Source organism: Toxoplasma gondii, chromosome VIIb (genome assembly GCF_000006565.2).
Source record: "Toxoplasma gondii ME49 chromosome VIIb, whole genome shotgun sequence".
Taxonomy (NCBI): Eukaryota; Apicomplexa; class Conoidasida; order Eucoccidiorida; family Sarcocystidae; genus Toxoplasma; species Toxoplasma gondii.
In genome coordinates this window covers 3702057-3729833 of record NC_031475.1, presented here as the reverse complement: position 1 = coordinate 3729833, position 27777 = coordinate 3702057, and the positions used below count along the sequence as shown (strand labels likewise).

The 27777-nt window shown below is 51.3% G+C and overlaps 2 protein-coding genes across 2 annotated transcripts; one reads left to right on the top strand and one right to left on the bottom strand.

Annotated features, from left to right (window-relative positions):
* Positions 1–255: 255 nt before the first annotated feature.
* TGME49_257925 (hypothetical protein) lies at positions 256–2919 on the bottom strand (the record flags this gene model as incomplete). The annotated part of the gene is made up of 3 exons (XM_018781158.1): positions 256–740; positions 1336–1569; positions 2136–2919. 3 exons carry the CDS (start codon positions 2917–2919, stop codon positions 256–258), a joined length of 1503 nt encoding a protein of 500 aa, XP_018636993.1.
* A 9754-nt stretch (positions 2920–12673) lies between these two features.
* On the top strand, positions 12674–25991 carry TGME49_257945 (3'5'-cyclic nucleotide phosphodiesterase domain-containing protein; the record flags this gene model as incomplete). Its single annotated transcript, XM_018781159.1, has 13 exons — positions 12674–13267; positions 13927–14327; positions 14880–15022; positions 15150–15443; positions 15802–16190; positions 17147–19302; positions 19479–19629; positions 20384–20962; positions 21730–22181; positions 22651–22776; positions 22984–23086; positions 23989–25506; positions 25857–25991. 13 exons carry the CDS (start codon positions 12674–12676, stop codon positions 25989–25991), a joined length of 7041 nt encoding a protein of 2346 aa, XP_018636994.1.
* Between the last annotated feature and the right edge of the window lie 1786 nt (positions 25992–27777).

The following is a 27777-nucleotide window of genomic DNA, read 5'->3' as shown; positions in this document are numbered from 1 at the left end:
TGTCGAGTAACTACATACCACCGGTTTCCATTACAAATTGAAATACGTAACTGTGAGCCGCCCTGGGGAGCGCAACACGTCCCTGATTTAGCTGACACGGTTACGTACGATGTGTATCTCTGTATCACGGTTCGGCCCCCCTCACTTTAGCACACACCCCATCCTTTTTCACAGACGTGCACACATATGAGGCCGCCCCCGATGTGCTAACTTGTCTTGGTTGTTTGCTGCGCCTCCTCTGCTTTCATCTCGTTCTTACTGTGTGTCTGCGTGTCCCCTTCTTTCCTTACCAAATCTCCTGTGTTGAAAATGTGAGGTAAATGGATCTGCCAAGTCCCGTTCAAGAATTACCGGCTGAACGGGGGAGTCCAATGGAAGAGGATGGTGGACACCACGTGAGGCCCCGACCGCTGTTCGAAGAAGCTGGAGTTCCAACTGCGGTGTGAAGTGGACCAATCGATCGCCGAACAAGTCGCGAAGTGTCCGTCGTACTAGCGACTCCACACGCTTCTTTACCTCAAACGTTCTGGCACGAAGGGGTGCGTCCTGACAAGTCGGCCACCGAGGATACAGCATCTCGAATTTGTTCGACCAAAATACAACTTGGGCGAAAAGGCGTAGTAAACTGTTAAGAGTAGAGACTGTCGTATTGCCGGAACGCCACGGATGTAGATAGACTCTTTTCAAGGCGTTGTCGAACAGGCGAAAGTACATGCGCATCGCAGTGTCTGCATGTTGCGCTGAACAACCAACAACAGGAAATCACGCATACACAAAAGCGTGGCGTGGAAATAGGCGACGAGCAGAGCACTTTTGGAGACGGCCTGCAGGTGGAAGCAGCGTCACCCTCGAGAAAGAAGTGAAGAAAAGGCACACACAGAGAAGGCGGAGCAGAAAGGGGAATTCCCCACTGGTGGAAGCATTGATATCATTAAAGCGTCGCAGGAACCACCCTATGTTTGAGGCGCGTAAGCAGGCAGCCGACGAGGATATCCTTTGATGTTGCTTTGCTTAATGAGGCAGTACCATCAAGGAGAAGAGCGTGAGTGGGCATTTAACTCACTGAGTAGGTGTCGGGTTGGCGATATGCATGATTAGGACTCTATGTGGCATCCAAGGTGTCTTAAAAGTAAAGCATGCTACCGCACGCGCGTTCTTTGTTGCGTAATGCATCCCACCAGAGAAGATCACGTAATATAAGAAAGGCCAGTTAGGGTGGCAATACGTCAATGTTCGACAAAGTTACATATGTGCTGATATGTTGCCTCGTCGATAATTCAGCCTGCTCGACTCCTCCTATGCGAAGCTCATTGCTTCGCTTTACTCTCCCCTTACCATCAGGGATGTCCTCTGGCTCGATGAGGAGGCGTTGCAACTCTTCTTCATTTGATTCTGCGTATGGATCGTTTAGGGGATCTGACTTTGTTGAGCTCATCAGCAACTCCGTCAGTGCTAACACACTGCCTGACGTCTCATCAACATCCACGCCGTTGTCTGCGTCATCTTCATGCTCCACAGAAATCTTCCGCTTTCGCCCTCGCATCGTATTTTGATCACGTTCCGGAGATGCTGTGAACGAGAAACGCGTCACACACAGTAAATGCGCACGAACAAAGCAGACCTCATGAGTCTGAACAAACCAGGCAGGTGGTGAAAATTACTCGAAAAAAACGACACGAGCACTCGCATACGGCATAGTGACCAAGGTTTATGTAATGCCCTGTGCAACGGTGAACGTGTGGCTAGAGAGAGAGGACGTGGAAACGGATAAGAACGGCGAGGGGAACTGACTACGAAGCAATTCAAGCATAACTGCAACAGTCGAAGCAGAAGGCTTTTTTCTGTTGCGTTCCACCATGCGTTAGGCGACGAAAACGAAAAGAATGGAACAAGGGCAGATCGACCAAGGAAGGTTGACACAGGGAAAGCCTGACGCGGCTCAACAGAAGAGTGGACGCCAAAGTAGCCCAGGTAGCGGGGATACGAAGATGCAAACGGCCAATACAACCCATAAAGCATATGACCAGGAATCACATTATTTGCACGTGAGCATATCACTAAAACTTTAAATGCGACAAACGCAGTTACTTTACAAGTACATGGCGAAAGCAACACAACTATGCGTGTCGCCTTACAGCCACCTCCTTGGGTGGGAACCGTGTCGTCGGTCTCTTGCTCTCCCAATTCCTGCCGCGCTTGCCCTCGTAACTCTCTTCCAGTTGAAGGTTGCACCGGACTCTCTTCGTTTCGTGCTAGATTTTCGCCGGATGCTCTCTGTTCCGGTCCTTCTTCGCCGCTGCCCTCTCCTGTGTGGCAAAGTTCACTGTTGCGCGGCATCCCTTGGTTGGGTGCTCCCCCCTGAGAATCTGCTAGTCGCCGAATCGAAGACCCGGCGTCGTCAGAACCCGAAGAGAAGGGGGAAGCTCGAAACCGAGGAAGCAAGCGGGAAGCGAATTCCAGCGAGGAAGAAGACGACGATGTGGACGCGGGGAGCGTCATGTTTGTCGAACGAACACAGGCGAGGTAGAAGAGTTTCAGGGAAACTAGACAAGCAGACAGGACAGCCAGAATTATGGGTGTAAGGGCTCGAGAGCGGTATCCGGTACTGTTTCCACTTCGCCTCAATATCCGCTGCAGCGGGCGAGACACTCGTCTCGTTTTTCCAGCGTGATCTGCGGAAGTCTGCTCAGACGGAGTGTTGTGCAACGAAGGTGTCCCGACAAAAGCTCTCGGGGGGATGGTTTCTGACTGCATCAGCAGTTCTCCTTCTTCATGATCGCTTTCCATTGCGCCCTTAAGTAGGCTTGTGACCCCCAGTGGCCTAGAGGAAGATGATGAAGCAACAGAATGGGGAGAAGAAGACGAAGCAGTAGAAAACACAACGTCCCCAAGGGGACTCTCGGGAGCATCCAGCCTCATCTTGATGTGTGTGGCATCAAGAATGAAATGTGTGTATCGTCTGGCAAAACCCAAGGTCTTCCTCTGTCAAAAGGCTTAAGATGGTTCGAAAGCTGAGGAAGAGTGACAGGGAACACCCACTGTCACCACGCCAGAGCAGGGTGGAGCGAATCAAAGAGCAGACACGCAGTGAAATTGAGAAACCTGTTGGACCATGAATTGCACCGTTATGTGTGGAGAGATACCGAAAACCAGTGGGATAAAAGAATGAAGATGGGGGAGAGACAGGAACACCACGAGAGGAGGATACTCATGTCGACATGCGGAAAATCGATCACGAGGGATCGTGAGGTACAGCTGCAAGAGTTTTAAGGTAATTCGACAGAGGGGAGAATACCGTGCGAACGAGGCGATGCGCATGTGTCTATGTGAACAAAGAAGATGCGTTCGTGTGGGCAAGCCGAGGAGCAGAAGGGTAAACAAGAGTCACAGGACAGGATGGCAGAGACTAGGGGACGAAGAGTGCTTTGGCAATTGTAAGAAAGAGATGCATCCGGACATTCGGCGATTGATGTGGGAACATACGTCATAATTTGTCACGAAGACCATGAGGACACGCACTCCTCGCCTGTGATTTGTTCCTCTGGAGCTTGCTTCGTGTCTCCGCCCCACATTCCATACTGTCTTTTCACTTTCGTCATACTTCAGCTACCTTCCACTCACCACGAACCTGCGTGGCTACCCAGACTCTTTCCCGTGACCATTCTCGTCGCTTCAAAGCTTCGCCACCCTAGTTACTCAAAATCTGCCTTCTACAACTGCACCGTTTCAGTGACACTTCTCTGCCGAACGTTTCGTCACTGAATGCCGCCGGAGTCACTGAGTAGATCCAACTCCCAGCTCCATCCGCAGGATCCGTCCTCAAGGCGGTGAAGGAACAACCACAACGTTAAACAAAAATCGGACTGAATGATTCCTGTTACGCTTTGGTAGGCGGCTGTCACAGTGCTGTCTCTCCTAGGGCCGCCAGTGAGTGACGGCGTACGCTTTCGTGCAGTAGGAACACAGCGTCGGAAGAACTGCTCCTTCGCCCGCGTTATAGGTCCACGTGGAAGGTTTGGGATGGACTAACGGCGATATGAGTCCTATAACAGTGGGCCGTTACGCGTTCTTTCTTCCGTCAAGCGTTAGTCTCAATGGGAGAATGCGTTGGTCGACGGCCACCCAACCGCTTGACGGCAACAATGGCACAACTGGCACGACTTTCCGATTCATCCATGCGAAAACAGAAAAATCTCGGATAAACTGTGCATGCTCTCAATAAACAGGAAACCATGGCCAGTTAAACTCTGTTGTGAGCACTTCTGCTACACAGTATCTATTCCCTCGAAAGGAAGGTTTCCTTTGGGGGGGCGGCAAAAAAACCTGGAGCCGCACCCCATCGACCGCGCCGTACATGCGACAGCCCGGTTTCCGCGACCTCGAGGTTCATTCAGTGTGCTGGAGGGAGCGTTAATTAATGCAGGTGTTAACGCAAGGGCCAGGGGAAATGATCCAAGACGCAGCCAAAACATTGAACATCTTCAACGGCTGATACCAAAAGTGAATGTAACTTTTTTTCCCGGAGGAGTAGCGATTTCAACGAAGGGAGATGGAGGGTCAGAGCCTACAAGCAGCCCGCTCGCGCATGAAAACCCCTCACTTCGCTAGCCCCCCCCCCGCCCACCCCGTGCCGCTTGACCCCGTAATCGTGCAAGCGAGTGGTGAAGGACCGTAAACAATGCGGCAGTCATATCGTGTGTCCACTTTTCACCTTCTGTCCGACCCGTCCAGACAGATGGGGCAACAAAATTTAAACGGTGCACCACCAAGAACGCAAACAGGAGGAAGTCATCATCACACAGAGGAGGAAGCACGTAACTGCCCTCGTCCAGCTGCACCAAACACGATACACCCGCAGCTAGGCATGCACCATTGCAAACAATTGCAACTGTAGTGGTTGGAATCCCTGGAGGAATCCCATATACGGTTTTCATGAATAAGTATGGGGAGAAGGGCATTTAAGAACGCGTCACTCTGAGGTCTTGAACAACAGAAACATATCTCCTCCCCAGAGACGCCTTATCGTACCGCCGCTCCGAACTGATAAGACTCTCCACGGGCACCTGCACTCTACCCGTACCTAACATACACCTGAAAGCCTCCATCCACGTCTAAGCTTCTTTAATTGAAACAACAGGTTCTAATTTAAACACCAATGATTGACAACCAGTGACGTAAAAATCAGCGTAAACACACCCTGCCTCTATTTGTGGCCAGCATATCAAAGGCGAGTGAACTGTCAGTTTGGACGTACGGTTATTCAGGCCTCGCCCGCTGTCGTTACCCAGTGTTTTGCCTGCTCCCTACCGCGGGTGCAGACTGCCGCCAGCTCTCCTCATCTATATTACATAGCAAATCCTACCACTGGTAAGTCTGCAATGTCTTGTGCATGCGCCGTTCCTACGCAGTCAGACACATGTTTCCATTTTCTGTATTCCATCCTCACCTACAGCGACTCAGAGAACGTGAGTTATCGTTTGCATCCGTGTGTGTAACCCTGACACCTGATGAAACTGGAAGTGGTGCACACAGTACACATCCAGAGGAAGGCCAAAACGAATGAGGTGTCCTAAAGCAGGGAGCAAGAAGCTGTCATTCGGATACAAAATCCGTTCAGACATGCTCTTCGGTTACTCCATATCATCCATGATTGTCCGGTATCTGCGTATCCTGGTCTCATCTATCTACGTGTCATCTCTCTGGCGCTGCTTATCGATCGCGCGGGTACCACTTGACTTCGCACGCCCGTTCCAAAATACCACTGTGGCTGGGACGTGAATCGATTGAACGAAAAGTGGTTACGAGGAAAGAGGCATGAGCCCACAATTCACGGTCCAAGATAGTGACAATAACACTGAACGGAAACGTCTCTTGTCCCTCGACCTCCGCAATATTACTGTTCCTCCACTGTCTTTACCGTTTCATCGAACTCACATCCTGTTTCTTGTTGAGGGTCTACGTAAATACACTTTCTTATGAAGTGGTGTCATCGTCCCGTGGCGAGTGGCTTTCCAGGCTTCCTCTCGTTCCTGTGTTGTCGCACTCAAGGGCACATCCTCACCCTCCTGTTTGATTTTGAACTTGTGGCTCTTGCGTCTTCATTGTCACGCAATCAAAACTCACTGAAGGGCGTTGACATTTTTCGGGTGTGTGCCTGTTGTGTGGCGTGGAGAACCAAGTGTGGCGTGTTTGGAGTTCTAACCCTTTCGCCTTGCTCTGCTTGCTCGTGTTGCTGTCCTTTTCAAGTCTCCGTCTTACTTTGAGTTCACTCAATCAACAGTCTATGCAAGCTGAAAGAATCCCTTAGCGTGAATGAATGAATCATTCCGTTGTCGCTTCCTCACTCGTTCGGTCATTCACGAAGCGCGGAGGTTCGACTTCACGCGTGTGTTCCCCAAGTAAACAAAACTTACAGGGCGGCACACAGTTCACATCGACACTAAGGACAGAATGAGTGTAGTACCCGGAAGAAGGGCGGCACGAAGGTACCGGTGTGAAGCCTAACCCGTCAGATCCTTGACGTCCTCCGTGTTGCTCTCCTTGGTATCTGCTACTGCATGTCTAATTCTCGTTCACCCCTGTGTTCAAATCCTCGGATACTTGCGCCAACTCATGTACCTCATGACTCAATTCGATGGCTGCAGAAGTGGGTAAAAAACAAGAGGCGAGACCAGTGCAAACTTTCATCGTGTTCAACATCTCGGTTCTACGTAGTTCTTCTGTCTGCAGTCTCACCACCCGTACCCGGCAGAGCAGTGCATAAGACCAGTTCCAGAGATTGGCTGGCATTTACGATCTTCATCTACTGTGTTGCTTATCGGCGTCTGCGTCTTCTCAGTAGCCTTGTGCATTTCTGTCTTCCGCTCTCATTACCATGAGTGTGTTAGCTTGTGTGGCAGCGTTGTGGCTTTTAGAAAAACGTCTCTCATAGTCGGTACTTGAACCTCTCCGCTCGCCTATGTGCGAGATAAAAGCTGTATGACATCACATCGGGAAGACGCTGTTGCTTGGTATTTCATGATAATTAATTCTTTGACTTGGTTATTATTCAAAATTTGTTAAAGTCTACAACAAAAAAAGATTTTCGGTGATAGGCCTAAAACAAGCTCCTCTATGATTTTCTGTAATTGAAAAAAGTACATTCTAATTCTTGTTTTCTTAATGTGGAATCGAAAACGGATATGCTCTCTTCTAGACAGGTACAAATTCATTTTTAATAATTAAATGCAAATCCCCGGCAACAACGCAAGCTTGACACAACGTCGTCACATGAAGTAGGTGTTTTAGCGACACTCCTCTTTTACTTGAAATACCTTTTCTTTTTTTCGATTTTGCGCGAACAATTTTTCGAAAATCTCAAGGCTAACATTCTGTTCATAAAACTAGGTTAGAGTTGTATTTTAAGTAATTTGATAAATGGTTGTCTCCTTGAGAATGAAGTGAGTTTCTATGTTTTCACAAGCAAATAAAAATTGTTTTAATATGTCCTTCGGATACAGGCCGAACAGTCTGACGACGCTCTGAACCCAGCACTTGAGAGAAAGAGTCTGGGTTCTATTTTCAGAGGAAGAAAATTCCCGGCTGCTTTCCCCGTCTACGATTTCTGAACTTGAACTACATTCCTTGTTTCTTCTGTTACATAAAGGTTTAATTTTTAAAAAAAGTATCTTGAAATTCACGTCGTAAGAAATCATTCCATTAAAAGCAGTAATGCTCCGCAGCTGTTCGCTGTCCAGATGTGAAGAGGAGTTAAGTAAATATTGAAGTGACCCAAAGTGAGACGTCCACGAATTTAGCGGGCCCTCACTTAGAGGGCGAGGATAAAACGCGCAGCACTGCAACTTTTGTTTCAGCTCTGAAATCTTCTTATTCATCGGGATACCAATTGACTTACGCGAGAGGCAGTAGTACAGCCAAACAGAGACACGATGTTACTGGTGGATTTTTTTTACGTTTCCACCAAATGAACATAATAATACCCAACTTCGACAGAGATGCGAGTACACGTCCAGAGAAAACTCTCACACGTCGGCAACTGCAAAGAGCACTGTAAAATAATGCGGTATGGGATATCGTCCCTGAGCCACAGGATGGAGCGAAGCAATGCGTAAAGGATAACTAGAAAAATGGGAAGAGCAAAGGCACGCAAGTGAAGGACGACCATACTGCAACACGACTGTCGCAACGCAGGTTAGCGAGAATGCGCAAGCACCAGACAGCGAAACAGTGACGATGAAACCGGTTTCACCGATGATGCGAGAAGAGAAGTTGATCGAAATACCGTATCACCGCTCAGTTGTCTAGGTAGTATATGTCTCTTGCATGAAGCCGCTGGTCAAGCTGCCAGAGAGAAAGTGAAATACAGACTGAGGAGGAGCTTTCACCGGCCGTCCAGTACATGTACACAGATATGGCGAGATACCCGTATCTACAGAAGACCACATACAGGTGAGTTCAGTGATGGTAGGTGCGTAGATCGCTGACGGCGACGAACGGTGCCCAGCAGGAAACCCGGGCATACAGGCAAACAGGGCCGGTACACGGCACGCCGATGTCCGTGCAACCACAGCAAAATGCTAGCTCGTCCTTTTGACACAACAGCAACAAAGAAATTCAAAAAGAATAAGAAACGGTAAGCACGAACAAGTGTCGCTGATTGTCGAACAATGGGTGAATGAGTGGATCGGTGAGGAGCCACCGGCATCGCCGTATTCACTACCTCTGTGACGCGGAGCCAGTCTGACCCTCACAAGCCCAGCTGGTTTCATGCCCTGTCAGCTGCTTATAGGCATTCGTCTGCTTTCATCGACTTGTATGCATCTATTTGCATCTGAATACACATACGAATATACGCACGGAGACACGGTTGGCTGAAAACGGCAAAGATAATGACAGGATACGGCTTCCTACATATATTAAGCCAGTGGATTTATTCCTTTCATGGGATGGTGCATTTTGCCTCACTATGACCCCGCAAATTCACAGGCATAACATATGTGACAGAACAGAAGCTAGTGAATCAAATTTATGTGCAGACAAATGCTTTTGCATCGTGGGCGCAAGCATCCCTTACATCGATCTTTACACATTTGATCCGGTTACTGGCCGTCGGCGAAGAGTGCAGTGGTGCTGAAGATAACACACGGTTTAAATTGTTGCATCCATGGTTCACAGCATATGCAAAATACGAACGCGAATGGGCCTCATGTGACATATATCGGTGGACTGACGAAGAAGCCATATGAGCACGCAACCAGCATATGACAACGATGGTGAGACAAAGATATGAGTCTCCCATAGGGATTACATGGAACACACCATTGCGTGCGCAGAGTGAGACAGCTAACAGATGCGCACCGTATACGGGAGGGCCGGCGGAATTTATGATATCGGAAGGCGACAAAGCATGCCGGAGATGCAGATGAAAGACGAAAAGTTGCGCCCTGAGGTAAAACCCGAATCCATCAGGAGAACAAATAGCACCACGGTTTTGGAGAGACACGAACACTTTAAATGGGGCTGGAAGCAGCAGACGGAGAGAGAGGCAGAAGGTGAAACCTGCACGAACCACAGGGCCAGCGAAGGAGAAATGAAGGTGTCACACGGATCGAAGTGCACAAGGTGTCTCTAAATTGCCGCAAAAGGTGCAAGGGTTCCCGAAGAAGCTGTCGTTATCAGGTCCCGTAAGCAGGGTGTAAGGGACGGGAACAGAGGAAAGGTTGTTACAGCACTCTGAATCGTAGGTCACGATTCGAACCACAGTCAAAGACTTGACAGTTATGCTTGGAGCAGAACATCACATAATACTGCATCACATATACACCTTCAATTTGTGAATTGTTCGCGCTTGGCAAATGTTGAAATTCAGCGAATGTCGCTGCCAGTCTTTTCATCCCATTCTACATCATATACGTAGGACTTCCTGCATGTCCCCCCTCGCGTTTGCATTTGATGTTGGCTGGCTTTTAACGCCTTCGAAGAGAGAAAGTGATGTGTCTTTCGATTGTGTCGAAGAAGACACCTGGCAATTTTCGATTATTTTTTGGTGTATCTGTGACTCAGGTAGACTCCCAGTGTGGCTGCGTTTTGGTCATTCTCTCAGAGGCGTTCCCAGCACGATTGGCAGCTGCTACCTACCATCTTGCTTGAATCCCCGTTGCGTGCGGATAATTTCTTACCTCTTCAACCATATGATGCGTTCCATTTCTCTTCTGGAGAATGGTTGCCCCACTGCATCAGCGATGAATGAGCACAGCGAACCCCGCTTGCCTTAGTCGACCCACCCAGTGGAAACTGTGCGACTGTTGCGGGGGCGCTTTTTGCAGGCTCAGCAAGCTCGGTCATCCAGTACGATAGTACGCGGCAACAGATAGCTTTGAAGGACGTAAGAAGATTTCACAAAATCGACGTCGCAGTGTGACATCGAGATATGGTTACCTAGAGCCATCCCGAATGACCATCTATCTTCGATATCCAGAATGAGGTTCCCTAGAGTAATTTACTGGTTTGTTTTTCCTTTGATCATGCGCTAACAGCTTTCACAGAGGGGACGGGTGGTGACACGCGACGGTTCTCATTGACTGGCGGTGCGTATGGACAGGGAAAAGTCTTTCAACGGGCGTTTCTGGGTTCCGAAGCTGGGCACTGGTGCGTGAGCTGACTAGAACATTATCCGTGTTTCTCAGCTTAAGCGTCTGTAAGCTTTCGCAATGTCGTTGTCGTATATTAACAGCTACAAGCAATAATGCCAGCGATTGTTGCATCCCGCCGGCTGGCGGCGCTACTTTTCGACCGTCAGGAACCTCAAGAGGAAGCCAATCGACGATATCTGTCAGCTGAGGATCTCCTCCCACCTTCAACAAGCCGTTGTTCAGTATGATACATACAGACGGGGCAGCATGCCTGTTGTTTGTAGATTTTGTCTGCCATCCCGTCGTTCTTGCTGTGCACTCCAGTTTGTAAAGCACCGCATGTTTTGAAAAACTATTCGCGTCTGCGTTACAGCGAGAACCGGTTGCCCTTGCCCTTACGACAATAGCTGCGTTCTACTTCATGACGAGTTGACTGACAAAAAGCAACTGCCCATGGTCTGGGTTTTTGATCTTGCCTGCTTTTCGTACTGTAATCTACTGTGTCGTTTTTGACTTCAACCGTCTTCTACTTATGTTAGCCTTTTCTTCGCTTTAACTTGACAACGCCTTTGTAAGATTATTTGTCTCAGTTCTCCAGTTGGCAAGGTCATACGCAAGTAACATTTATTGACTGTTGATTGGTGCACCATGTGAGTTAGTGTGCCAGGCAAAGCCATATCTCGCTGTCGCTCTTCTTTCTTTATTAAGAGCGCCTGCCTGTTCCCAGACGCAGATTCTTGTGACATGCCTCCGTATGTCCTCTGGCGTGGGCCTTGGAGAACGCCTTAAGCGGACTAGGGACGATCTAATCGCGTCTTTGCAAGTGCCAGGAGCTATGACTTCGTCAAACTTTCTAGCGGTTAAAACCCCTAGTCGTTGAACTTTATCTTAATGAGTCCAGTTTCCGACCACACCCGAGGCACTGGCAAACAAATGTCACCCTGTTGAATCGTCCATCTATGAAAATCAATGTAACGAAATACCTTGGTTTGACAAAGACTGAGGGAGTGGCCGATTATCTAATTTCATACCAAAAGGTAAGACGAAACAACCAAGGAGTAGTACTGTCCACTGCGTGTGACCCAGTAGAAAAATCCAATACCAGACTGCTTAAAGCCTCCGAAAGAAGGCATGACGTCGGCACAAGGACGAGCTAAAGAGGACGAAGCTGGTAGAGCCTCTCACCAGCCCGGCAGAAGCGAGTACGGTTGCATGTGGTAATGACAGACGCCTCCGGAACCACTTGACAGTTTGGACGGAAAGAAGCAAGTATGACTCCTTTTCCTACTTCTTTGCCGACCCTTCCCGAGGCAACCAGTTCCACAGAAAACCAGACGCTCGCGGCAGAACTTCAAGACTGCCCCATCGTTGAGACCCAACGCTAACAGTATCTTTTGCTCAACGAAAGCTAAAATTATCTATTGGTCTCAGCTTTCTTTCCCAATGTGCACGCTTTCCTGAACAGTAGTCGGTTTTTTCGTGTGAGAATTTCGAGCCCTCCCATATGCTTGACTTGCCTCATTGGTTCGGCTGATCACATGATAAAGTTTGGAGATGGCGTGCTTGAGTGTGTAGCTGTCAAGAGTTCCGCAGTAGATGAGCACGCGCAGAATGCAGAGGTGGTAGTGGAATGCGGTGAAGGGAGTGTTATGTAAGAACCGGAACGTAGGCTGGGACGGAAGAACAGAGAGGGGAACAAGAGGCACTGTTTGTTTGCCTCCTTTCGCTGCTACACGCGTTCTTTCCATACACATGGAAACTCCGCGTAGCGCTCAGGGACATACCGGACACACCTGAGCAGTGTCGGACGTCGCTTGTTGGGCAGCTGTGCCCCGGGGTGTTGCACAGTACCCGAAGGATAAGGAACTGGAACGACGCTTCCAGGATCTATTCCCCTATTCCTGCACACATGATCGCAGGCTGGAGGGGAAACAAAAGACTATTGTGTTCCTTCTGTTGTCGATAATGAGGCAGCAGAATGAACTAATGGACGCAGTGCAGATGCGAACTATGGAGCTGTTAGTTGTGTTATCTCAAGCGACATGGAAGGAGTAAACTCATTCCCCCTCAGTGTGGTACCACATCAGACAGAATCCAGTGAATCTCAAGGAGACGCGATGAAGTGCATAACAACGCCGTCTTCAACAAGACAACCAATTGGGCATTTTGTGGGTGATGTCACTGCGATAGAGCGGGGCACAGAGAAAAGGACTGAAAATCCACATAAAAATGGATCTCAGTACCGCCTCCTGAGGAGCCTTCAGAAACGTTTCAATAAGGACGAGATTGCAAATGCCGATGAAACTGTCCCTGAAGTTGTTCAGTCGCGCTCTGCTTTCTTTCCTGCCGAAATGCCAGAAACACACGAGTACCCAGCAGAATCTGAGAGTCTAGATTGCAGGAAAACGCGTCCGCTTCAGCCATACTCGGCCCTGAAGTGTCAGGATGAAAACAACAGTTCGACCGCCGCTGAGGGGTGGAGAATCAAAATCAGAAGAAAAACGGAAAACGGAAAGAGTAGGAAAGAAACCTGCTGGAAGCATAGGCCACTCCGGAAGATTCTGCGGGTTATGCTGCCGGTACCATTGAGATTTGAGGATCCACGCGATGAAGAAAAATTCGCTTCAACAATTCAGGTAAACCCTGTGAGAGGGAAGTTGCCGGATACGGCTCTTTACGGCTTACAGACATAATTGTCGATGAGCAGTAGGAATATATCTACCTGCACGCGAGACCTGGACGGAAGCATCTGCAGCACTCTGTATCTCAGTGGAAGTAGAATCTTGTCATACACACGCGACCACATTCCGTAAACCCCCTGAAGTTAGATTTGGTGCGAGCAGCAATCCACTGTAAAGCACAAGAACATTTCTATCTGCATAGAACTATGCAACATCAGACACGGTGTCTACCCAAACATGTCTTTACTTGAAGAATCTTCAACTGCGTGAAGAATCCGCCGTGAGGTATGCCTCCCTACCACGCTCCCGTAAAAAGCCCGCAGTTCGTGTCCTTGTCACTACGTAATAAGCCGGCTGACACCTGAAGCAAAGCGAATCGCTAGATGCGCGCCGCATGCACATTCATGTGTCCCATTTTCAAGGTTGGCCTTGCACACGCATCTGTAAAGGTTCTCACAAAAGCTGGTTCGTGATGGTGCTTGCGGTCACCACACCGTATGTCGCAATCTTCCTTCCCCATGAATGTGTGTACTGTTCGTTCTTCATCCCATGAATAGGCGCACGTCTTGAGTTCTTGTTGCCGCAGTTGTCTGCTTTAATGTGTTTGTTTTCAGCACCAGCTGCAAAGGAACATCTGGTGGACTGTGAGCATCCCCGTCTGCTCGCTGGTTCTGGAGTTCGTAATGACTCGCGTCTCCACACCCCAGTTTGCGCCACTTTTGCATACTCCACATCTCCTCTATACTGTGGGAACGTTCACTCTTGTCATGGTTTTCACTCTTCTCTTTATTCTGTCTCACGTTTCTGCCTTTATCCCTCTTCTCGAAAGCTGCCTCTGCATCAGTGGATGCCTGTACACCTTACTTCTCCCTCTTCTCTGCGACCACTATCGTGTCGCAGCACTCTTAGGCCTCTCACCTCAAGAGACATGGGGACGAGACAGCTTCTCTGATGGCCCCGTTCTTATGGCTTTGACGGCGCTCCTCTTCTCCGTTGCGATCTTCATACCAGTCCGGTCCGTAACAAGGCTCGACAGAGAAAAAGAACAGTGGGGTCTATGCCTCTCTCTACATATCTATACGTCTCGTAACACTCTCCTATCAGCTTGAAGATAAAACGTTCCTTCCTAATACAGATGAGTGTCTGTGTATCTGTGTCTTAAAAACGTTCCTCAGATGCATCTTACCGCCCCGGGAAACTCGATGCGTATCGATCTCTAAACTCTGTCATCTGTCTTTCAATTGTATGCACAATCGTGCGTTTGCATACGCCTGTAAAAGCATGCTGTTGCTTGCCTGCATAGCAATCGTATCTTAATTCATACTTGTTGAAACAGTGACCCCGTAGTATCCTACCACTGTCCCGCCGTTTAGCAGAAGCGCCTGTACGTAGCTGACACAGTGAAGCCAGGCGTGCGGCGTTGCAGTTGCTTTCTGCAGGTGCATCGGTTTGTCTGTATGAGAATGTCTTTTTGTCTCTCTTCATTTGCTTCGCATGTCGTTTTCAAACTAGACGCCAAGCTTCGTTTCCTCGTGGGTGCTTCGCTGTGCTCCGCTTCTGCGTCCAGTGACATATGCCTGTGGCCAGTGTGCCTAGTGGCTGTCGCTTCTTTCCAAGCTGCGACACTTCTCACGGGTGGCGCAGACGGCCTTCGTCCTAGTATAATCAACGGCCTTCTTCTTATGCTCCTCGCCTATCTCGCGCTCGCTGGTGAGGACACCTAGCCACAAAGTCACGCTGTAGTTTTGACAAAAGGAGCGAGAAGTCATTTAAACGAACTTGTAGTATGTTTTGTCTCTCCCTCGTGTTTCATGGCTGTTTCTACTGCTGCCTTTAGGGCGTCGTGCACTGGAGCTTCAGCTTCGCCTTCAATGCCAGGGCATGATCCAGGCGCAGGCATCAGTGGAAGCCCTTCGAGCCCGACTAGCGACCGCGGCTTCGCTGCCTCCACCACCTACGCCACCCACAGCCTTGGAATCCGTGATGAACTCCCTAGAGGATTCGTTGCAACGGATGGCCAACGTCAAAACCGCTCTCTCCTCTGTGAAATCTCAAATTGTTCCCGGTCTCCTTTCATCAGCCAATGTCCAACATTACTCTAGTGTCTCCGCCCAAGCCTCGAAAAGGAAAGGTACACGTAGACAGTGTCTGTAGATCGTATTCTGCGTTTCCTTGTGTTCATTGTTTCTCGTTCTTTGACCCCCCGAAACAGCAGTCTGCTTTGCAGTGAGAGAGCAGCCGGCTCTTTCCCGTTCAACGTTAACATTCGTGTAGCCTGCTGAAGCTAGTAATACTCAAGGAGTTGGATTTACAAAGACCGTAACAACAGATGGAGGAGGTTCCTGCTGCTTTCTGCAGTCGTGGCGTCTCAAGCATCGTTATTCGTCGGCAGGGGTCCATATACGGATCTCCGCTTTTTCCTCTCACCCCTCTCTTGTGTGGCTTTGCATGCTGCGTGTCTCTTGCTGCACCTACGCTCGCTCGGACAGGTACCCACCTGGAGAGGCTCTGGTGGCGGATCGAACGGCCATCCACCGCGGTTCGAGAGCAGAGCGAGACGAGCGACAGAGACGGGGTCACCGCTGCGATATCTCGATTCCTTCCGTCCATTCTTTCTTCACAACGAAAGGCGGGCAGCGCCCCAGAGGGCACACAGAGAAAGAGAGGCGGCGACGGGGCAGAAGGAGTGAACCGACCAGCAAAGCAAGACAATGGCGAAGACGGAAGACGTGAAGCAGAAGGCAGCCGCGTGTCCGGTCTATGGGGAGTGTGGATGTGCACCGAAGTGGACCAGGTTATGCAAGACGTGCAGGAGGTGAAACGCCAGTTAGGAGATCTCGGCGGTCTGCTCAAAGTCGACATCAGCGCTGTTTTACGGGTACTCGGAACAACGCATCAACAATAGAGAAACGCCGAAAAAACAACACGGCTGGGAAAAGGGTGCCCCGAGGCGTAGAGAGATAAATGTAACCTAATGGGAGGAGCCGCGTTATGAATGCATTTTACAAAACGTCCGCAGCGAACAGACAGACGCAGAGCCGAATGGGGCGAAGGACTGAAAGAAGCAAGGAAAGAGGATGCAGGAGGCTGAAAGAGGATGGAAGAGGAAAAAAGAGGAACGCGCTTTCTAATGTTTGCCCGTTCTCTCTCCACTTTCTTTGAAACCTCGGCTCGCGTATGTCCCAAAGGACAGAACACGAAGCGAGGGAAAGGACAGGCCCCCCCCCTCCCGCGAGGATGTGAGATACCGAAAGAGGGCAAAGCGCAAACGACACACAGGTAGACCAGATAGTGTTTTGGGTTTTAACTGCTGCGAGCAAATGAAATAGGCCCGCTCGTAACACTGGTGTTGTGACGGTCGCTTCAAAACGAAATGTGGTGGGCAGATGACCTACGACTGCCAGGACAAAAGAAAACAGATGGTCGCTGACAGAGAGGAAAGCAGCTGGATGCTTGAAACACGAAATCGTTTGTGGCAATGTCATACGCGCGCCGAGCCTCGTTTTAGAACATGGCCTCTCGTTGCATCGTCTACACTGTGTCGTCTCTCCTCGCCCTATTTTTCGTGTCTTGCATCACTGCCCCCGTGCACTGACCTGTTTCACGGCCCTGCAAGCTGTCGCTTCCAGTTGTTCGTTTCTTCTTGCTGTGCGTTTTTTCCCTTCGTCGGTGTGCGTCGTTCTGTCTCGGCTAACCGCTGCCGCGACTGCGCACGCAGTGGTACATACTCGGAGACCACCACCGACTTTTTTGACTGTTTTCAGAAACAGCTTTTTTCAAACGTCGTCACCCATCCACTCCTCACCTGCATTGTCTTCGCTGTATGCCGCTCAGGCCTCTCTCCCCGAAGAGTCGTGTTCGCCATCGTGTGCCTCCTCGCCTCCTACCTCTCCGGTAGCAGACGGTGGCCCAGCTCTCCTCAGTTCAGCAACAGCTTCAAATAGGCGCCCCATATTCCTACGTGATGAAATGACCACATTCGCATGCAAGCAGAACTCTTCTGCGTCGCCCAATTTTTCTTCCCGCCCTGAAGCGTCATCGCGTTTCAATCCCCCGCTGACCCTGTCTGCGCGAGGGAGCTCCGTCTCTGGCTCCGCAGCCGGTCCTGCGACTTCGCAGAGTGCCGACTGCAACGCTCGTTTTGTCGCTGCCTCCTCGGCTGTTCCCGTCCAGTCCGTTTCCGTCTTCGTGCCTGCCAGACAGAAACGTGAGAGGGGAAGGAATGCGTCCTCGTCAGCCTTTCGTCTCTTTCTTGGGTCGGAGTTGTCAGGCCATGGACACGCGTCCTTCCAGCCTTCTGCGTCGTCGTTCAGGGCGGCGCTTGACGGCCGACACACTCGCAGCATCTCCCCACGGGGAACGGATGTAAACGTGCTCGTGGATGCCTACGCGACCCTGAGGAAGAAGAAGAAACGGCAGACATCCAAGACGGACTGGACGAATGTAAAGACCGCACTCGGCATGCAACCCTGGCGTATGGAGGATCTCCATGAGCCTGCTTCGCTCTTCTCATCAATCGTGCAAGGTGACAGAGAAGGCACCGCCGGGTCCTGGTCTCCCAGCGGGCAAACGAGAACCGCCGCTGGGGGGGAACTCCAAGCGACGAAGAGCGAGGAGACCCAGAAGGAAAGGATGGACCGCGGAGAGACGTGGGGAGTCGGAGAGAGGGTGACAGATCAGGAAGACAGAGGCAGAGAGAGCAACAGAGGCGAAGGCCGGACTCGAAGGAGAACGAAAGAGTGTCCACCAGATGCAAAGAAGAGAGTGAACGCAGATGACGGAAGCTCGAAAGATGGCACGTCTGATACAGAGGTGCAGGACGAGAGCGGCTCCGAGCGGGACAGTCGAAACACATCAGACGAAAATGGGAGAAAACTGAAGAGACGAAACTCAACCGCTTCGCAACTTCTTGAGTCCACCGAAGCGGCGTTGAGCTGCCCCATTCTCCTCGGCCGGGGTGTCACTTCCGCCTCAGAGTCCTCTTCCCCGCCTAACGGCTTGTCTACAGTCCCACAGCAGAGCTCACCCGCCCCCCGTGCACATCGTGCGTGGACAGTGACACAGGAGGTACGAAAGGACCCTGGAGATGAAGGGATGCAACTCGATGCTCTGGCTCCGATGTACTTTTACATTGGGGACGAAGAAGACGACGGAACAGGGAGCAGCTACCGCTCTTTACTTTTGTTAGGAGAGCCGCAGCACCAGGATGTCTTGCATTTGCCAGGCAAACAAGTTGCCAGCGCCTCTCGGCCTTCTCGAGGTGTCTCTTCCCCAGATGGGATAGAGAGCTCGGCAAGGTCAGGCAACGAGCGAGACAAAGCGAGTCAAGACGCGCGGGTTGCACACAAGTCTCCCGCTCCTTGTGGACTCGGCGCTGAGACGATGACGTCTTCCTTTGGCCTTTCTTGTCGCCCCTTCCGTTCCTCGTCAGCTCGACTGGGTGGGCCAGGCAGATGCGGATCACGTGCGAATGAAGGGCAGAGAGGACGACAACAGCGCCACCGAGGAAGGGGAAATGAGAGACACCGAAAGAAGAACGAGGGGAAACTTCGACACTCTCCTGTCAATCCTGCACCATCCCTTGATGCACAAATGTCCTCTGCGTTTGTGAGCTATTTTCCGCTCCAGCATCTGGCGAACCAATGCGCTCGCGCTCGTTACGCGTCAAAACGAGAGCACCCATATCGCCACAAACTGCCAAACATGTGGGCAACCGACCCCCCAGCTTCAGGTGCTTGCCTCGCCTCACACTTTGCTTCATGCGACGGTGGAGAGACGGCGAGCGGAGCAACAGACACCACCAACACAGCCAGTGAGGAAGTAGCTAGCGAGGCGACAGATAGCGAGGAGACAGCCAGCGATGGGGGGGGTCGAGAGAAATCTCGTAAGACAGTGGACACGGAGGAGAGGAAGGCGGAGGCCAGAGACCGAGGGACGGCAGCACGGAGAGCCGCAGATGAAGCGACAGAGGAGCAAGAAGACTGGGGCAGGTAGGTGTTCAGGGAAACGGCTAGGCACACGGAGAAAGGGCAGGACAGAATATGTTGCAGAGGTCATGCGAGGTAACCTCGGAGCTCTAGAAGTAGCATTCCTCGACAGGTACGGCAACGTCTGTGTGGGAAGCACCTTGGGGAAGCTGCGCGCATCGCTGTGCGTTCCTGTGCAGCCCAGAGATGTCAACACTCTTTCAGAAGAGCTACGTGGCGTCGCAGGAGACAGCAGTACAAATCGAGCGACTGAAAGAACGGATCGGCGTTTGTTGGTCTCTGGACCTCGTCCAGCTCCATGCATGCACAGGAGGAAGAGCCTTGCAGACGGTAAGAGAGTGGCCATCTGCGATTTGCACGAAACGAAATGCGCCGAAAACGAGATGCTACTCGCAAGCAGAATGCTCGAGGGTGTGCATCGGTTGGAAGCACGGACACCGAAGACGCCACAGACGCAGACTTGATTTATAAGGAAACCCGGTGGAAAAACAGAATTACGTCGCCTACAGGAGACCGTGGGGAGGATGCTAGACCACAGCGACGCACAACTGAGAGACCCCAGCAAAAGCAGGAGAGTCTAAAAGGCCATAGGAACACGCAACTGAAATGCTCAGTGAGCTAGCGAGACGTACGAGAGATCTACACGGGGGGGTTGCAAGACTCAGCTCACAAGAGAAAAGCAAAGCACTCAAGCTTGAGAGACAGAAGACGCGAAGCAACGAAATGGGAAGCGGATCACAATACCAAGAGATATAAAAAGAGTCGCGACGCATACGCTGGAATAAGCGCACAAGCACCAGCGGATAACTGAAACTGAGGAAACAGCAGGCGAATCAACTAGGCAGTAGCCATTCCATTCTGTTGGCTGTTGAGTACAGCTTCAATCTTCTTGGCTTCTTCCGCTTGATCGCGTTTCTATGGAGACCGGCTTCCCCTTCGACGTCGTGTTTTCCGTCTCTCTCTTCAGATCCACCGTGTGTTTGTCGAGTGGTGCTTCGTCACCGTATGGGGACTTCCTTCATTCGTCTGTGTCGTCATTCTCTGCTTTTCCTCTGCTCCGCTCTGTGGTCTCATTTCTCTTCAGGTTGGGGAATCCCTCCTTTGTCTCTCGCCGTCTATTTCATCCTTCTTCCGACTGTCTGTCCCCACCCCGCACGCGAAGACCGCTCACCGTCGGCCCTCTCTAAGTGCCTTCTGTCCTTCTCCGTTCCATTCTGCGTCTGTCTCTCCGCTTCTCTGCTCTTTCCTCGAGACGCTGTCGCTGAGTTACCACGCCACGGTCCCCTATCACAACTCTGTGCATGGCGCAGACGTCGCCCACATGCTCAGGTGTCTCCTGCGAATCCCTAGCCCTAGGACGAGACGGTCCTCGGCTCTCTCATCTTCGCTCTCGATTGCTTCTCTTCCATCTTCGCCTCTACCAGCTGAACGTCATTCAAGCAGCAGTTCGCTAGCATTCGGTGGTGAAGGCACACAAGGGGAGTCATCGCGGACACAGGAACGCCAGCGTCAACTCTTCGCTGGACACACACACATCAGCGCAAATAGTGAAGAAGGTTCCGGGACGCTCTGGGGTCTCTTGTCTTCCACACAGAAGGCCGCGTCCATGATCGCCGCTCTTGCACACGACGTAGGACACCCAGGAACAACAAACGCTTTCGAGGTAACTCCTCTTTTTTTCAGTGGCCTACGCTTCTCCTCTTCTCCAGTTGCATCTTTGCCACAATCCTGTTTGACGCGACCCACAGTTTTCATCTACTCCTTTGGTCGTCCCATCTGCCTCCCTCAATGAATTATGTTGTACACCTACATGTACATGTATATATATATATACATATATATATATATATATATATATATATATATATGCTTAAGAATATGTGCAATCAGGTGCATACGCACATTTGCATACAGAAGTATTTAGATGCATTTAGATATATACAGCTGTGCAGATGTCGAATCGTGGACGTACCCTCTCTAATGAGCCGAAGGAAGCATATTTCTCGTCGCGTCGTCTCTCGCCTGCCGACAGCCTTCATTCATGCAGCACACGCTTACGTATATATATAGATATGTTTCCTTGTTTTCATACAGAATTCTACAAGGGAGGCGGAAGGGATGTATGCTGGTGCATCAGACTGCATTGACGGCAGTCGCTTCGCCCTACATCGGTATATATATATATATATATATATATATATATATAATATGTATATGTATACAGATGTATATATATATATATATGAAGACATGAATGTATTTATATATATATATATATATATATATATATATATATATATATTTGTTGGTATATGCATGCGCATCTGTGAATGCGCCCGTGGACTCGAATGCGTAGCGTGTCAAATATAGCTAGACAGTCTGTAAGACCCTGTCGCTTCTGTGGTGGGTATTGTTTGTGCCTTCCTTCAGATGAATCGAAGAAGCCTTCTCGCTCTGACATACAATGACAACTCTGTGCTGGAGCAGTTCCATTCTTCAGTCGCATTTTTTCTTCTGCACCATCACCATCTCCTCCTTCCGAGCTCGCCACACTGCTCGACGCTTGAGAGAACGAGGAAGCGAAGGTCGGCCAACCATGAAGCGGCAGCGCCGAGTCGCAAGAACGAAGCAGGAACTCAAATATCCAGTCGCGAAGCCTCAGAGGCAGGTAATCTTGAGTTGGTCGGCGAAGACGCAGCAGAACAAGAACGGGGTGAATCTGTATGCGCCGAATCGCTTTGTGACCGCATCGAAAGAGAAGAGTATTATCGAAACTTCCGCAAAGAAGTCATCGAGCTCATTGTCCACACCGACATGACAAAGCATTTCTCTCTCCTGGCTCTCTTCAAGGTCAAGCGACAGACTGGTGGACTTGACATCGTGTAAGGAACGCCGGGCAGGCACCAACAAACCGCCCCTTGACACATTTGTGTCTTGTGTCGGCCTTCCTCCTGAAATTCTTTGTCGGCGTTGCTTCACCATCCTACGCTGCCTGGCCTGTCTGAGTTTCTTTCGAGGTACCCTGCTCATCCTTTGCCTTGCCATTCCTCTCCACGGGGCCTATGTTGCTGCATGCGTTGCTCCGCCTCCAGCGTTTGTGTGTCTTTCTCCAGCATGTAATCTTCCCCTCGTCGGGGTGCCTCGCGTTCGCGTTTTTTCTTCCCCAGATGCCGCCCGTCTCCCTCTTTATGTTGGCAGTCTTTCCTGAGCCGCACCTTCGTATTTGCCGTCGCTGTTCTCGTTCTGCGAAACAGGCAGACTTCTTGTCAGTGTCCTCCATTTTCCCCTCCGAATCTTGGTTCTACCTTTAGTTTCTCTCTCACCTCTTTCACCCCATCGCCGTTTCCGCAGGAACAACGAAGAAGATCGTTCGATGCTGCTGAAGATGCTGTTGAAGGCGGCAGACATTGGTCACGCGACCAAGGCATTCGACTTTCACTTCTTCCTCTCTTGTTGCCTTATTGAAGAGTTTCACAGGTAACTGAACCCGGCCATCATCGGCTCGCTGTCACTGCATACACAGGCAGTTCTGTGCAAGAGCAAGGATGGCTCTGAGCGCCTCATAGTTGCCTCGCGAGATAGCCACGCATGCGAGCGAAGAGGAGGTAGACATGGGAGCGACAAGCGTCGAGGATCGAGCAGGGCGACGCGCGGATATGGTTCTGTCCTCTTTTGTCCCCCCAGGCAAGGTGACGAAGAAAAAAAACGCGGAATGGTCATCTCGCCACTATGCGATCGGCAGCAAGAACTGCGACAAATCTTCTCCTCGCAAGCCGGCTTCCTTCAGGTGCGCTTTTCAGCATTCGCAATTCCAGTCAGTCTATGTCACTTATCTCTCTCGGTGCCTTTTCCCTGCTTCCTTCTATCCCCTCCGTCGGCCGAGATCTACGAATGGGAGCCGTGTGCTCAGTCTCCCCTCTCGATGGACACCGGCATCCGCCGTCCTTCTTCTCCGCAGAAGCGCCTGGTGCCCTATGCCGCCTTCCTCCCCATTCCTGCATTATGTCTGTTTTCCCTGTGGACGGATAGGGTGCGAGAGACAGGCAGCTCCATGGGCAGGCGCTAGCAATCGGGATTGCCTGCTGGTACTTGCGCGCCGTAGGGTATCGCAGATCCGATCGACTTCTGGGCATCAGGCGCCGCCGTCAAGCTTTTCGATTCCTTCGGTTCCAGTGGTGCCTGTCTCCCTCTGTCCGCTCACGTCGCCTTTCCCTGTGCGTGTCGATCGCTTTGCGTCTTTGTACCGTTCACGACGGTGGTGCTTGCCTCGACTCCACCTTGGCATTCGTTTTCTTCTCGTGTGTCGTTCGCTGGCTTCTTCGTTGGTCTGCTCTTCCGATTCGTCCTGGCCTCGAGTTGCTGACCTTTTTTGGGCTCGCGGTTCCACTGGGTTCAGCTCGTGGTCCAGCGTTCTGCCTTTTCTGTTTCCTCCGTCACTTCGTTTCCAGCCGCGGCGGTTCGTCTGTCGCACAGTCGTGTGTGTCTGGTCGCGCTTTACACGTCCTTTTCGCCTGTCCCGATTCTCTTCTGCCTTTTCGTCCGGAGCGCTCCGTGGTGCCGAATGGGCCGCTGTAGAGTCCACGCGCTCGCCGCGTCGGCAGCTGTGCGTTTCGTTACGCCGTCTCATTCCACCCTTCTCGTGGATGTCGCCGCCCGCGTGTGTTTCTCTCTCTTGCATGTATTCGCCAGGTAGTGTGTTTGGACTTTTTTTCTGAGCTGGCCGACGTTGCTCGCGACCTCGAGCACGCCCAGACGCTTCAGCTTCAGAGTGCGAGCGCCGGTCCTGAGGGGGCATCGGGTCCACGGCCGGCCTCTTCCGGCTCTCGTTCGCATCAGCGTCGGGACTGCGCGGCCTCACGAGCGTCAGGTGAAGAAGGCAGAAACTTCGAAGCATCCAAAGACCGTCAACTGGTGTCGCGTTCCTTCTCGTCTTCCGCATCTGTTCCTCGTCTGTCTTCTAGGAAAGGCTTCCGTCGGTGTCTTTCAACTGCTGAGCAGCCTCAGCCGCCGCTGCCCTCACTGACTCCTTCCTCCCCGTGTCGATTCGCCCTGTCCTCTTCTGCAGCGTACGCTTCTGGTTCCTTGCCCTCTCTCCTGCTGTCGGGAGCACAGAGTGAGGACGCCGGAAACCGGCGAGCACCACCTCGCCTGCATCCCTTCCGTCCCCTCTCTGGCCGAGGCAAAACCGAGCCCTCTTCGACTGCTTTGGTCCGTGAGGCTCTTCCCCCGCAGGCGGCCTCTGCCGCCGCAGCTGTCTCCTGTGTCTGCCACCAGGCCTCTGTCACTGGAACATCGGTCTTCAAGAGGCCGTGTGTTGGCGACATCGGCAGCCCCCCTGGGCTCCAAAGACGCCTGCCAGCCGAGGAGACGAAAGCCGCTGCGGCGGACTCTGCAACGGGGATCGACCCTGCGTCCGCCGGCGAGAAGCGAAGAGTCTTTTCCTCTGGGGTCAGCCACCCTTTCGCTTTGCCGCATGGCGGTCCCGAATCCCGTGGAAGCGAGAAAAGCGGCAATGCATGCATGCGGAGTTTATCATCCTTTTTCAGGGGCCCAAAGGCGAGGAAAGAAGACACTGACGACGACGCTCGAGCACGACAAAAAAGAAGTCAGACCTTGCCGTCGTCTCTTTCCTTGGTCTCCGCCTCGCGTTGTAATGGCGCGCAAGCATTTGCCAACAGACTGCCAGTCCGACATTGTCTAGACGCCGAAGAACCAGGTGGAGGCAGAGGAGGACAAGACGCGCCAACTGGTCACCGTCGGATACTCAGCAGAGGCGGCAGCCTGCCTCCGAACTATAGATCCAGCGAGGGCGACCAAGGAGGACCTAAATCTCAGGGTGACTCAGCAGGCACCATTGGTGCTCTCAGAGCAGAACCGACACGAACGGGAGAGACGAGCGACGGCAAACTACGAGGAACTGAGGCCGCGACAGGCGCGAAGAACAGAAATGCGTGGAGTTGCCCGTGCGAAACGGAGGAATCAGCGGCCACAGAAGGAAGGGAATCGAAGGACCGAGAAGCGGAAGCAGAAGTCGAGGAGGAAGAGCGGCTGTGTCAGGGGGACTTCTGTGAATTTTGTAGAAACAACTCTTGGTCCATCTCAAGAGCAGCGTCTCAGCATATCGCTTCCTCCACTGCCTCTGCTCATTCCTCGTCTCTGCTGGAGGCCTGTGTGACACAGATTCAGAGAAACAAACATGCATGGGAGGTAAGGTGGTGGCGACCAAAAAGGGGCTCTTGGAACGGCTGATGTGTGCGTGTGTGTGTCGTTAGGTGGAAATGCATGTATTATATATAGTATGTCTACATGTATACCTAGGGATATATACAAGCTCAGTCAGAACCCTACGCAACAAACAGACACCGAGACACTTTGGCTCGTCCACGGCAACGTGACAGTGGGGGCACAGATGACATTTCGTATTAGTAGAAAGGTCGCAAACGAGAGTTACAGAGTTCTACCAACGAAACTTCCTTCAGGCTTCAATACCTTATAAAGTCCTTTCCTCGACAACGATGTGGATGTGTGTGCCCCCTACCTCCATCGATTGTACCTAGGCCATGGCCGAGGAACAGCGCGAGCCCCCAAGGCTCCTCCCAGCAGACCTTCTATTTGGGCCATTTCCCCGAGATGGTGTTGGAGGACTCGTCCGGAGGCACCTCAAACGATGGTCAACGATCTCACCCTCCTGAGGAGGGGCACCAGAAAAAGAGCAGCGCACACGCCCAAGATTTTACCGTCAGCCGTCCGCACAGTGTGTTCCGCTTTGCTTCGCCTTCGTTACAGTTGACAGTCTGTATTCCAGTTGCTATGTCAGTCGTCCTTTATGCTTGCATGCAGGTGCACCTTCTCCGTTCCACTCTTATGTTTTTGCCTTTTCTACCATGAGTTCTTCTAGTCTCTGACCTCGTTGCAGAATGTGCTTCTCCGTATAGCAAGCACGGTGCTCGACCTTGTCTATGCGTCCACTCTCGGGCGGCGGCCAGGCTTCAGGTCCTCCGTTTCGGAGTGAGTGTCTTAGTTTTGTTCTGTCTTGTCTCGGTTCCCATCATCCATGGCCGTTTCGGTTGCATTGATGCATCTTCTACTTCCTGCCGCAGCCTTAGTGTTCCCAGATTTTTGCTCCCTTCCCTTTTTCAGCTTTCCGTCCATTAGCTTGCTACACCCCGGCCGAGGCGCGAATAAAAATAAACCTTGTGTTTGCGTCCTCATCAACGGCACCAGTGTCGATTTCGATCCGTTTGTCTGTGTTCAGATTCACTGCTGAACCTTTATAAATATATATACATTATACAAATGGGCAGCATCCTGGCATTCCTTTTCACCTTCATAAGAGAGCCACACTGAACCGTGTTCCGTGCGATGTTGTTTTTCCGGATGGCCCAGATACGGCTGTTGTTCATGTTTGTCAACAGAAGGAACTGTTTCCTCACTGGTCACAGCTTTATTGCCCGAAACAACAAGAACTTCTGGCCATTTTTACTCGCGTTCAAACGTGTTCAAATGCAAAGGAAACCTTTGCGTCCCTTCTACTACCAATCGCCGCAACAGGCGCTCGGAAGTGTTTTTAGTTCGCTCTGCTTCTCCAAGCTCTTGAACCACTCTCTGTTTCTCAATACTCGCTGTTTAAAAGGCTGACGGCTTCCAGTCAATGCCGACCAACTTCAATCACCCCCCTGCCTTCATCTGTGTCGTATGTTGTGCTCACGTGCTGCGGTTCATCTACCTTCGCCTCCCGTCTAAAGAATATTCGACAGCACGGTAGAGAACGATCATATGATGTCAGTGTACCCCCTTGCACATTGCGACAGGGCAGACGTTCAGGTACAAACGAGCATCACGCCAGGCCCGTCTGTGTCTCCCTTTGTCACCCCAACTCGTGTTTGGTGGAGTGAGTATTCCCTCTGGAAGCAAGCACGCGTCCTCGCCCGTTAGCGTTGTATCCCTTTTGCCTTCGTTTATCAAGGGTAACGATGGAGCCTGTCGTCTCGGACGCAAGAAAATCCCAAATCCGTTCTTCTAGCATTTCCCTTCTGGACGCAACAAGCGCGGCCTGCTGACCAGCGTCGGCGTGTACAGTGTTGGAAAGAAGGTTACCATACACGAAGGACAAGGAATGACGAGATATGATGCGCAGCGTATGCTGGAGCGATAAGCCAAACTTGAAAGAAACAGGCCTTCCAGAAAAGAAGTGAGAAACCTATAACAGAGGGAGAACACACCGTTGACAGTCAAAATAAAAGCAAATATCGCACCCGTAGACAAGGAAGAGGAGACACAGGACAAAAGCGACGGCACACAGATACGAACACGGAATAGAAATAAACAAAAAATGGTCTTCGCCAGGTCTCCCTCAGGCTAGAATTTTGATCCGCGTGTTTCGTGCCGAGCAGATGGCCTTCACTGTGTTCGTACAGAGGCGCTTTGCTTCCCCACGGCCTGCCAAGCGTTTTAACCGCCCCGATTGGCTACGGCACT